The 13,220-nt window shown below is 37.4% G+C and overlaps 1 protein-coding gene across 3 annotated transcripts in view; it reads right to left on the bottom strand.

Annotated features, from left to right (window-relative positions):
• Ercc6l2 (ERCC excision repair 6 like 2) overlaps window positions 1-13,220 on the bottom strand; it is a 96,056-nt gene that overhangs the window by 74,356 nt on the left and 8,480 nt on the right. For 2 of the 3 annotated variants that reach the window (XM_021180506.2, XM_029468330.1), the window contains 2 exons: window positions 11,614-11,733; window positions 1,202-1,395 (listed from right to left, as the gene is read on the bottom strand). In XM_021180506.2, coding sequence (XP_021036165.1) covers window positions 1,202-1,395; window positions 11,614-11,733 — 314 coding nt within the window. The remainder of the gene's footprint in view (window positions 1-1,201; window positions 1,396-11,613; window positions 11,734-13,220) is intronic. The other variant, XM_029468329.1, reaches the window with a different exon arrangement.

The raw sequence follows: 13,220 nt of genomic DNA, 5'->3' as shown, positions 1-13,220 counted from the left end.
CCTATGTAATGTGTAATACCCTCCACAGTGTAAATGCTATATAAAATATACTGAGTTGTTTAGGAAAATCATCAATTTGTTATAGACACATTTTTCTAGCCATGTGGAATCTGTAGAAATGGAAGCTAAAACTACCTGTAAAAAATCACTCTTGATTACTGTACCTCATTAGGTTAATTCTAATGGAAACTTTCCACCTATGTTTGAATAGCCCAAAAGCGATCCAATTCATCCTGGCATTTTCTAGATGAGATGACTTATCCAAATCTACATAGCTTTGTAGCATGTGCTTTTTAGTATATATTTTTTGTTGTTATTTTTGAGCACAGGCCCCATTATGTTTGTTCATGCTGGCCTTAAATTCATGATCCTCTCACCTCAGCTCCAGAGCAGGTAAGGTTTTGGCTATGTACCATCTCATCTCGCTATATTTTATTCATGAGTACATCTGTGTGATCTCATGCCAGGGCATTTTAGCTGATGTGAAAGAATCACTTTTAAGGTAGTTTTCTGCCACTCTCTCTTTCACTGACTATAATTCATACTAGTTAAAACCATGGTATTTTAGAACTTAAAAAGACTTATTAGGTAACTCACATGTCCCCTCTGCTTTTATGCTCATGGTACTTGTCTGTTATCTAGTAAGGACACCTCATTTTGACTTATAATCCTATGTAAACAGCCCAGTTTTTTCTTAATCACATCTTTAAGCTTGATTACATTCTAACATTGGGACCTATACACTTAAACTGGGAATTTGGGCAAAAACTAGGTCAGAAAAAAAATCTCTTAATTGGTTTTCTTCCATCGACATGGCTCAACATGCCAATAGGAGCTTTTTTCTCCATAACCTGCTGGAAATTCATCAGGGGTGTGCTACTGATCTAAGGTGCAGACCAAAATGTTCTAAGTGGTTTTCAATGTTGTTGTAGGCATGACCTATGCAAAGTGCTGTACATGGAACTTGGGACAAATCTTTCCACTCTCTAAAATGCACTTGTTAGAAAGGAGTCCTGTTCTGAGTTTAAGAATTACAATCTGAAGTGGTGGGAAGCTGTGCAGATGGAGTCAGCTGTCACACTATGGTTTACAACCCTGACATGGAAATCAGGCTAAAGGAGCTTGAGTTTTGAGCCACGATATAAAGATGCACATGACTGATGCTGGCAGCACACTGACATCACTGCTCTCATGAGTTTACCTGTTAAGCTCCTCCAGACACAAGCGCAGTGTTTCATAGGTCGTCAGAGCAATTTCACATTTCCTCTGCTTTAAACGAAGCAGCTCATTGTCTTTTTTGCTACCNTGTAAAACAGTAACTCTGAAATATCCCCAGGTATCCAGTTCATCCTTCCAGTTGTAGAGGACAGAAAGAGGAGCGACTATTAAGAACATCTAAAAACAGGAAGAAAAGCATCCACATTTTTAATAAGAACTCCAACATGAAATGGCACAGTATCAATAGTTCCACTGTTTGATTTTGATGCTATAAGTAAGCAATTAATACAACTAATTGGTTTGCTAAATGTGGGCAAAAAAATCTTCAAAAATATTCTTTGCTTAATTAGTTTTTTGTTAGAACAAACAAGATAACCCACTGAAAGGAATAGTTATTTTTCATTTCTATCCTTAAAGGCACTGAAGAAGAGAAAAGTTAACTCTCTAAGAGAGAGAACAGCAACATTAGGATCCCAACAAATGGGCAGCATCCTTCTCTGAACCGTCTTCTGGGTCCCTTTCTTCTCTTCCCTAGTCCCTTTTTCTCAGACTCTATCAGTCAAAGGCACGAAAAACTGGAAAACTGGAGCAAGCAGAGGACCTCTACTTAGCTTTCTGTTAGTAACTTTACCTGTGTTTATTTCCACATACCCTGCCTTCCCACCTTTGACTACAGGTTAACTGTTTATGTTCTTCAAAGACAACACAGTTTGATTCTACTCAGTAGCTCCCATCTGTCTTTCTATCAGTCTGGAATCAACACGGTAAATTTGGCCCCAGCCTTCCCCACACGACAGCTTTATTTTTATAAAGGACAACTTTTATCAACTGGCATATCTTCTATAAAAAAAAAACAAAACAAAACAAAAATCAAACTGAAACAAGATAGAGCATGTTTTCTCCACTGCACATCTTTGGCTACCAGGCTCTTCTTCACAGCTAAGTCTCAAGACTTGACACTTATTACCTCTATCCCCTGTTCTCTACTGAACTTCTAGCTATTTAGAGATAAGCTACAGTCTGGATATGAAATGTTCCCCAAAGGCATGTGTGGAAAAGGCTTTTGGTTCTCAGGGAGATGGCGAGCCTTGTGAAGAGAAATTGAACTATTGTGAATTGGGACATGATTCAATGCCCTTGGAGAACATCTCTCCTATCTTTTTCACTTTGTCCTCCATGAAAGAACAGCTTCCTCTGCCACATATTCCTATCATGATGTACTTACTGCCTTGCCACAGGCTATAAAGCCAAGACAACTGGTCATGGACCAAAACCTCTAAAACTAAGAGCCAAAATAAACTTCTCATTCTTTTAAGTTACTTATATCTGGTAATTTGTCACAGTGACAGAAAGTGGATTAATTCAGCTTTCAAGTAGAGCAATCTAGTTTTCACAGTTGTGCTTGGAGGCTCCACTTTTTGTTTCTAACACTGAATATCATTCTCATCAACTACTAACACTTTTTTATGTTCTTACTTTTCTTTATGACCAATACTCCTAGGTTATTATGTATAAGAGGATTATTGATAAACTTTTCTAAAGGTTTATACTTGCCCACTCTCAAGAGATGAAGTAATAAAACAGCATAAAATGAAAGGTTTTGTGTAATGTTTCATCAGGCCACTTATGACCTGAAAGAAACAGAGTATGTGACCGTGTTTGTAAAGAGAAAGAAGAAAACAAAAGTCTAGCTGAAACTAACTCCTTACCCCATTCACTAAGCACAGGAGCACCTTCCCATCTGGCTTCACTTCACATACCTTTTGCTATTGTAGTTTACCTTACAATTTAATTTTTCTCCCACTTTCGAATACAAAGTCAAGGCTCAAAATGCTATGTCTGATTATGATGCCTCTCGTTAAATTTTGTATATTACAAGATGAAAATCCTGGGTACAAACTCCATCTGTGTACTCAGGAGTTTTCTACAGTTCCAGTAGTTCTACCCTTACAACTGCAGTGCTAAGAATTTAACCCACACTTGTCACTCCAGAAGTTGATAAGATGTATACATAAGGATTTTCACAGAAGCATCACCATTTGCAATGCAAACTCCGGTGAATGATCCTTCTTAAACCCGCTTGGCTCCTTATTTCTCCTTCCTCGTGTTTATGTTTTGTTTAGCCTTAACTGTCAGTTTGACATAGCCTAGAGTCATCTACGAAGAGAAGCCTTAATTGAGGAATTTTCTAGATCAAACTGGTCTATGGGGATGTCTGTGGGAACTGTCTTTATTAATTGATGTAGATGGTCCTAGCCTACTGTGGGCTGTACCATTCTTAGGCAAGCTATCCTGGGTTATAAAATAGCTAGCTAAGCACGAACCTGCAAGTGAGTGACAGAATGAGCCAGGAAGCAGTTATTCCATGGTTGAATTCATGCCACAAGGTTCCCACTGTGAGTTCCTGGCCTTCAATACTAGACTATGACCTGGAAGTGTAAGACAAGTAAACCCTTTCCTTCCCAAGCTGTATCTGACCAGAGTCTTTTATCCAGCAACAGAAAGGCACAAACTTTCCAACTGTGTCAGCTATACAACAAGAGCTTAAAAGGTGGCAAACGGTAAAGTAACTGGAAAGCACTTTTGGTCAGTACCATACAATGTCTTTCTTACACTGGCATTCTAACTTCTAGGAAATTCTTTTCATTTTTCAATTTTAATATTCTGTGTGTGTGGTGCATATGTGTAGGGCAAAGATTGACTTTGAATATCTTTCTGTTTGGCTCCCTAGAGGAAGACCAACAGAATCAACTAACCTGGACCCTTGGAGCTCTCAAAGACTGAACCACAAACCAATGAAACATATACCGGCTGGACCTAGGCCTCCCTGAACATATAAAACAAATGTGCAGCTCCGTAGTCATGTGGATCCTGAATGAATGGAGCAGGGGTTATCCCAAAAGGTGTTGCCTGTATGTGGGATATGTTCTTCTAGCTGGGCTGCCTTGTCTGGCTTCAATGGAAGAATAAGCACCTAACCTCACAGAAACATGAAGCCTGGGTGTGTGAATACACCCGGGGGGATCAGGGTGGGACAGCTGCTTAGATGAGAAGGGGAGAAGGGAAGGGGGAAGGATTGTGGGACAGGGTGACTGGGAGGGGGGCGGTAAGCAGGATAAAAGGTGAATAATAAATAAAAAGAAAAAAAGGAAGGAAGGAAGGAAGGAAGGAAGGAAGGAAGGAAGGAAGGAAGGCAGGCAGGGAGGCAGGCAGGGAGGCAGGCAGGGAGGCAGGCAGGCAAGCATGCATGCAAGCAGGCAGCTGTTTTTGGCTAAGCTGGCTGGCTGGCAAGCTGGGATCTGCCTGTCTCTTTCCCAGCACTGACATTACTTTTCTACACAGGTTCTGGGGACAAACTCATGTTATCATCACAGCAAGTACTTTACCCACTGGTCTATCTCTCCACTGACCTCCCTTTCATTATACATTTTTCTTAGAATCTCCAAAGTTTGATCTTACAAGATGATATTTTTAATTAACTTACTATGATTTATTTTGTAAAGACCAAGCAAGCTACAGTATAAACTTAGCTTAAATTTAAGGAATCGTTCCAAGAAGCAGCACTTAAAATGCATGATTTGTATCTTTTCCTTTAGGAATTCACTGGCACTTATATTTCATGCATTCCTCAAAGACTTATTCATACCTGAAAAGTTTTAGAATACATATAAAATAATCTCTCTTACACACACATACAGCCCTAGTTCAAACTATTAACTCATAATTTGTAATATTTAATTTATTCATTGTTTATTTTTCAAGGAGATTGAAATCAGTCTTTCAGGATTCTGTTTTGATTCTGGCATTATCTTTATCTTTATTTTACTTATTCTCTTACCCACAAAACTTAAGAAATGTATGACACTTCAAATGGACTCTCTGAAAACATATATGCACTGCTGCCAACCAAATGAAGAACAAATATGGAAACCAATCTGTAACAGAGCTGTGACACCTGGAAAGGAGTCCCAGCAGAGTAAAACAGCTCAGGAAGACAGCAATGAGTATACCACTCCCACCCCTCACAGAACTGAGAAGGCCATATTGTACCTATGAGAAAGAAATCATGAAACAAACAGCCATAAAAACAATAACAGAACCCAACAGACTGAAGCAGTGGAAGGATCAGATCAATAAAAGCAATGCCCAGGGATTTTAAGAAAAATTAGTGGAATCAGTCTCTTGTCAAAAAAGTTTACTCTGCCACCAATACTTAGAATCCCCTATAAAAATGTACTCTAGATATTTTTAAATTAAGAAAAAATATTTCCTAAATTTCTGTTTGTATACATATGTGCACCACATGCATGCAGGAGCCATAGAGACCAGAGCATCAGTTCCCCTAGAACTGGGGTTAAAATGATTGTAAGCTATGTACACTAGGAACCAAACTCTGGTCCTCTGCAAGAGCAGTAAATTCTCCTAAGTGTAGAGCCATCCATCTAGCCTCTGGGCACATTTTTCAAAAGTGAACTTATTTGGTAGAATTCTACAGTACATATTAGAGCTTTGTGGGGTGGAGGGATTTCAAAGATGGAATCTTAGGTATTCCCTTCAATGAACAAAAAAATCAGTTCAGCATTGAACCATTATCTAAATGTACAACAGAAAATAATTTTTATCTTTTTTATAATTATTTGGGTCAAGTTATAAGGTAAAATTTTGAACTCACAAATCAACAAATAATTTGTCAACTGAGTAACCAATATACAAATGAAATTTATAAAACCAAACTTAAAGAGATTAATGAGAACTAATACAAACACAATATTAATGAACAACCTTAGTCATAACAGAAAATTTAATATAGATTTCTCAGAACTCAGTTGCTGAAATAAACAAGAAAATCATATCAGAAGAGGAGACACAGCTGCCACCTGTCCAAGTCTGAGTTCTCTTTTAGAGACTGTCACTCACAAGAAGTCAGGATTCTTCACTACCCTGCAGAAAAGTTTCAGGACGAGAAAGTATGAAATAGAGTTGCAGTTTATTAAGAAAAGATTTTAGCTTAGGTTCAAGAATAGATTTTAACATAAAAAAGGTATTTAGGAAAAGGACAGTACATATCCACATATGGACATGAGCTTCTCAGAAGAGTTGAGCGCCTTAACAGTAGCCATATAAATAATTTTGGTGGATATGAGGTTTCTTTTTTAAATAGTTTCTAATATCCTCCCACAAACTGTTCTCAGTAAACAATATTATAGTGTATTTCCTGAGACACACTGGACAGGTTTACAGGTGACAAATGTTTTGTTTTGTTTTTATTAATTTTTACATTGTACATTTGTGTCTTGCCTGCATGTATGTCTATGTGAGGGCACTGGATCCCCTGAAAAAGGAGTTGCAGACAGTTGGGAACCGCCATGTGGGTGCTGGGAATTGAACCTAGGTCCTTTGGAAGAGTAGCCAGTACTCTTAACCACTTAGTCACCTCTCCAGCCCCCAGGTGACAAATGTTGAAGGAATCCTTACTATATTGGGTCACAAGGTTTCCCCATAACACATAGGCTTTGCCATAAACAAAGTTTATAGTCTAGTCCGCATCTCAAAAAAGAGTAAGGCAAACTCAAAGGTCTTTTACAATTGTTAAACTTAGGTCTTAGGCAAAACCCATTATGTTGGTATTCTTATTTGGAATGCCCCTATCGTTTGTATACAGGCAATTCTCATAGTAAATCTGCTAATTGTGCTGGAATTCTTGACATTCATCAAGCAAAAGGATCACTGTATTTCTAACTTGCCTTGACTAAAGGATTAAGGCTTTTAACAAAGTAATGAAGCTTGGTTAAATAGAAAATACAGAACTATGCAGCCATAGTAACAAAGAAACAAGTGAATATTTCCAAACAATAAATATCAAAACACTAAAAATACTTTACATAGAAAACATCATGGTTATATTATTCTGTAAGAAAAAGACACAGAGCTTTGCTGTTCACTCTGTACCAAATATTATAATCATGTAGAAATATTAAGAATTGTCTTTTAAATAGTATTTGGGTAAAGAGAACAAAATTGGAAGTGTGGGTAATTTAGAGAAGAATAATGAAAACAGTACTACTTTCCAAAATTAGAAAGGAGCTAAAGTAGTACTCAAAGGAACATTTACACATTAATGGAAATTATTAGAATATAACACAACACAAATTAATAATATTTTAGCTACAGAAGATCTAATAAAGGCAATGTACACTGTGACAAAGGATTTCAGTATGTATACATACATACATAATTCAATAAATAGGCACACAACATAATTCAGTGTATATGCACACACACATAATTCAGTATATGTATACTTATATATAATTCAGTATATATGCACACACATAATTCAATATATGTGCACATACACATAATTCAGTATTTGTGCACACACATAATTCAGTATATATATACACACACATAATTTAGTATATATGCACACATACATAATCCAGTATATGTGTGCACATACAAACATAATTCAGTATATGTGCACACACACATAATTCTGTATATAAATACATACACAGAGAAAGTAAGGAAGGGAAGAACAAGGGAAGGCTCCATTGTCAACTTTGTCAACCACATGGGGGATACATTTCTCTTTTCCTACTCTTACACTTGCTGGAACATTCTGAATACATTTAACTGTATTTACGTTTTAAATCACATTACTTTTCTTCCTTTTTTCTTTTCCTAGTCTAGTTGTTGTAAGTGGCGTATAATAGGATATATAAGATCTGTAGAACCATTTAACACCACAGAACTGAACCCAAAGCAAAATGACAGGAAGCAATAGTTACTTTTCCTTAATATCTCTTAATATTAATGGATTCAATTCCCCAATAAAAAGACATAGACTAACAGACTGGATACGTGAACAAGACCCAACATTTTGCTGCATACAGGAAACACCTCAGGGAAAAAGGCAGACACTACAACAGAGTAAAAGGCTGGAAAACAATTTTTGAAGCAAATGGTCCGAAGAAACAAGCTGGAGTAGCCATTCTAATATTGAATAAAATCGACTTCCAACCCAAAGAACCTGAGGAAATCCAAAACATCATCAGATCCTACTACAAAAGGCTGTACTCAACAAAACTGGAAAACCTGGATGATATGGACAATTTTCTAGACAGATACCAGGTACCAAAGTTAAATCAGGATCAGATTAATGACCTAAATAGTCCCATATTACCCCCCCACCAAAAAAGCCCAGGACCAGATAGGTTTAATGCAGAGTTCTATCAGACCTTAAAAGAAGACCTAATTCCAATTCTCCTCAAACTATTCCACAAAATAGAAAGAGAAGGTACTCTACCCAATTCATTCTATGAAGCTACAATTACTCTGATACCTAAACCACATAAAGATCCAACAAAGAAAGAGAACTTCAGACCAATGTCCCTTATGAACATTGATGCAAAAATACACAATAAAACCCTCACAAGCCGAATTTAAGAACACATCAAAATGATCATCCATCATGATCAAGTAGGCTTCATTCCAGGGATGCAGGGATGGTTCAATATGCGGAAATCCATCAACGTAATCCACTATATAAACAAATGCAAAGACAAAAACCACATGATCATCTCGTTAGATGCTGAGAAAGCATTGACAAAATCCAACACCCATTCATGATAAAGTCTTGGAAAGATCAGGAATTCAAGGCCCATACCTAAAAATAATAAAAGCAATATACAGCAAACCAGTAGCCAACATCAAAGTAAATGGTGAGAAGCTTGAAGCAATCCCTCTAAAATCAGGGACTAGACAAGGCTGCCCACTTTCTCCCTACCTATTCAGTATAGTACTTGACGTCCTGGCCAGAGAAATTAAGACAACAAAAGGAGATCAGGGGTATACAAATTGGAAAGGAAGAAGTTAAAATATCACTACTTGCAGATGATATGATAGTATATATAGGTGACCCTAAAAATTCCACTAGAGAACTCCTAAACCTGATAAACAGCTTCAGGGCTGTAGCTGGATATAAAATCAACTCAAACAAATCAGTGGCCTTTCTCTACACAAAGGATAAACAGGCTGAGAAAGAAATTAGGGAAACAACACCCTTCACAATAGTCACAAATAATATCAAATACCTTGGTGTGACTCTAACTAAGGAAGGAAAAGATCTGTATGAGAAGAACAAGTCTCTGAAGAAAGAAATCGAAGAAGATCTCAGAAGATGGAAAGATCTCCCATGCTCATGGATTAATATAGTAAAAATGGCTATCCTGCCAAAAGCAATCTACAGATTCAATGTAATCCCCATCAAAATTCCAACTTAATTCTTCACAGAGTTAGAAAGAGCAATTTGCAAATTCATCTGGAATAACAAAAAACCTAGGATAGCAAAAACTATTCTCAACAATAAAAGAACCAGTGGGGGAATCACCATGTCTGACCTCAAGCTGTACTACAGAGCAATTATGATAAAAAAACTGCATGGTACTGGTACAGTGACAGACAGGTAGATCAATGGAATAGAACTGAAGACTCATAAATGAATCCACACACGTATGGTCACTTGATCTTTGACAAAGGAGCTAACACCATCCAGTGGAAAAAAGACAGCATTTTCAACAAATGGTACTGGCTTAACTGGCAGTTATCATGTAGAAGAATGCGAATTGATCCATTCTTATCTCCTTGTACTAAGCGCAAGTCTAAGTGGATCAAGGAACTCAAAATAAAACCAGAGACACTAAAACTTATAGAGGAGAAAGTAGGGAAAAGCCTCGAAGATATGGGCACAGGGGGAAAATTCCTGAACAGAACACTAATGGCTTGTGCTGTAAGATTGAGAATCGACAAATGGGACCTCATAAAGTTGCAAAGCTTCTGTAAGGCAAAAGACACTGTCAATAAGACAAAAAGGCCACCAACAGATTGGGAAAGGATTTTTACCAATCCTAAAACCAATAGGGGACTAATATTCAATATATATAAAGAACTCAAGAAGGTGGACTCCAGAAAATCAAATAACCCCATTAAAAAATGGGGTACAGAACTAAACAAAGAATTCTCAACTAAGGAATACCGAAGGGCTGAGAAGCACCTGAAAAAATGTTCAGCATCCTTAATCATCAGGGAAATGCAAATCAAAACAACCCTGAGATTCCACCTCACACCAGTCAGAATGGCTAAGATCAAAAATTCAGGTGACAGCAGATACTGGCGAGGATGTGGAGAAAGAGGAACACTCCTCCATTGCTGGTGGGATTGCAAGATTGTACAACCACTCTGGAAATCAGTCTGGCGGTTCCTCAGAAAACTGAACATAGTACTACCGGAGGATCCCACAATACCTCTTCTGGGCATATATCCAGAAGATGTTCCAACAGGTAATAAGGACACATGCTCCACTATGTTCATAGCAGCCTTATTTATAATAGTCAGAAGGTGGAAAGAACCCAGATGTCCCTCAACAGAGGAATGGATACAGAAAATGTGGTACATTTACATTTACACAATGGAGTACTACTCAGCTATTAAAAACAATGAATTTATGAAATTCTTAGGCAAATGGATGGATCTGGAGGGTATCATCCTGAGTGAGGTAACCCAGTCACAAAAGAACTCACATGATATTCACTCACTGATAAGTGGATATTAGCCCAGAAACTTAGAATACCCAAAATACAATTTGAAAAAACACATGAAACTCAAGAAGAAGGAATACCAAAGTATGGATACTTAGTCCCTCCTTAGAATGGGGAACAAAATAGCCATGTAAGGAGTTACAAAGTTTGGAGATGAGACGGACCATGAAGAGAATGCCCCATCCAGGGATCCATACCATAATCAACCACTAAACACAGACACAATTGCATATGCCAGCAAGATTTTGCTGATAGGACCCTGATATAGCTGTCTCTTGTGAGGCTATGCCAGTGCCTGGCAATACAGAAGTGGATGCTCACAGTCATCTACTGGATGGAACACATGGCCCCCAATGGAGGAGCTAGAGAAAGTACCGAAGAGGCTGAAGGGGTTTGTAACCCTATAGGAGGAACAGCAATATGAACTAACCAGTACCCCCAGAGGTCATGTATCTAGCTGCATATGTAGCAGAAGACGGCCTAATCGGCCATCATTGGGAGGAGAAGCCCTTGGTCTTGCAAAGATTATATACCCCAATACAGAGGAATACCAGGGCCAGGAAGTGGGAGTGGGTGGGTTGGAGAGCAGGGTCGGGGGAGGGTATAAGGGACTTTTGGAATAGCATTTGAATTGTAAATGAAGAAAATATCTAATAAAAAATTGTTAAAAAATAGTCTTATAAAATAAATATTTTTATGTTCAAACTCTTGTATTAAAATGTAAGATACATTACATTGTGTTTAAATGCTTCTATGTTTGCAATGTCAACTTTATGAGTTGAACCCTTTTATTCACCTTTTTAGCTGTAGAAGGCGGCTTCTTTTTCATACTTTTTAGTAAAAACTCTGGCATGTTATTTTCAATATCTTCACGAGTTCCCTTTTTATGCAAAACTGCAGCCAGAAATGAAATAACCTGGAAATAAAAAGTGTTTTTCTATTACTATGCATAACTTTCCTGTGCACATGACAATCTAATCAGTAGCACACTACAGGCAAAAAGATGTTAGGGGAAACAGAAAAACACTGGGACTTTCTTTAACTTAACAAGCAACACATAAAACTCCATACTGGCATCTCCTCTCGGGACAATTCTGCCCACCAGGTGAGTTCTTTTGTGATTCCATCATCTGAGATAGTACCTTAGTATTTGTTTCTATCCATGGAAGCTATCTTCTCAAAGCCTCTAGAATAAACTATACACTTTTTTTTTTCCTTTTCTTGTAGAAAATAAATTCCTCCAAGGAGAAAGTATTTGCCTCAAAATTTTGTACCTATGTTTATCTAATGAATGACAGGGGCTAATTTAAGATAGGCTAATACGCTCATCAAAACATACCATTTGAATAGCAACCTTTCTCCAAAAATTAATTGAGAAGGATAAAAATAAGAAAAGGATGCAGACTCCAACAATCAAGGGCAAGGAACACTCAATCAATTAGATACTTGTTGGTTCAAATGTTAGCTCTGGTTATTTGGCAACTATGTGAACTTCAGTAAGGTAATTAAACTCATAGTTACCTGTAAAGATGACAACAATAATATCAGTAGGGTTATTTTAAAGATGTGTGGGAAATATATATGAGTTGGTATCTATATAGAAGGAAAAGCATTACTTTTAAGCATAAATTATAAATTATAGACTTACAAAAACTATAATGAAAAGTCTGTATTGGGGCTAAATAAGGGAGCTGACAGAAGGTCCTGTCAAAGTGGCCTCAAACTTTAGCAATCCTTCAACTTTACCAGGTTGTTTATAACATACAGGTGTGACTGTAATTCCATACATTTTCTTGTCAGTGCACATCTTATACGAAAAGTAATTTTTAATATGCAGATATCTATAATCTAAATCCCAAATGATAAAGGAAATGGTAATGAGATTTATTTGAAGAAATAAAGGTTGATCATTTGAAGCCCCATAGAAGGAACATCAATATGAACTAACCAGTACCAGAATTGGAACTATACCATCAATCAAAGAAAACACATGGTGGAACGTGTGTCTCTAGCTGCATATGTAGCAGAGGATGGCCTAGTTGGTCATCAATGGGAGGAGAGGCCCTAGGTCCTGTGAAGGTTCTATGCCCCAGTATAGGGGACTGCCAGGGCCAGAAATAGGAGTGGGTGGGTTGGGGAACAGAGGGAGGTAGGAGGGGGAAGGGGATTTTCAGAGGGAAAACTAGGAAAGGGGATAACATTTGAAATGTAAATAAAGAAAATATCTAATAAAAGTAAAATAAAATAGTATCTTAAGCCACAGGCTCATTAGTGATGAATATTAATTACTCACCATGGTAAAATTTTAAAAATTAACAAAAATTCACAAGTAGGTACTTCATAAAATAAAACTGAGACACAAAATTGATTTAAAAGAGGCTAAATAGATCAGATTACCTACAA

This window comes from Mus caroli, chromosome 13 (genome assembly GCF_900094665.2).
Source record: "Mus caroli chromosome 13, CAROLI_EIJ_v1.1, whole genome shotgun sequence".
Taxonomy (NCBI): Eukaryota; Metazoa; Chordata; class Mammalia; order Rodentia; family Muridae; genus Mus; species Mus caroli.
The sequence above is the reverse complement of the archived record's forward strand: the minus strand, read 5'-3'. Positions and strand labels throughout refer to the sequence as shown.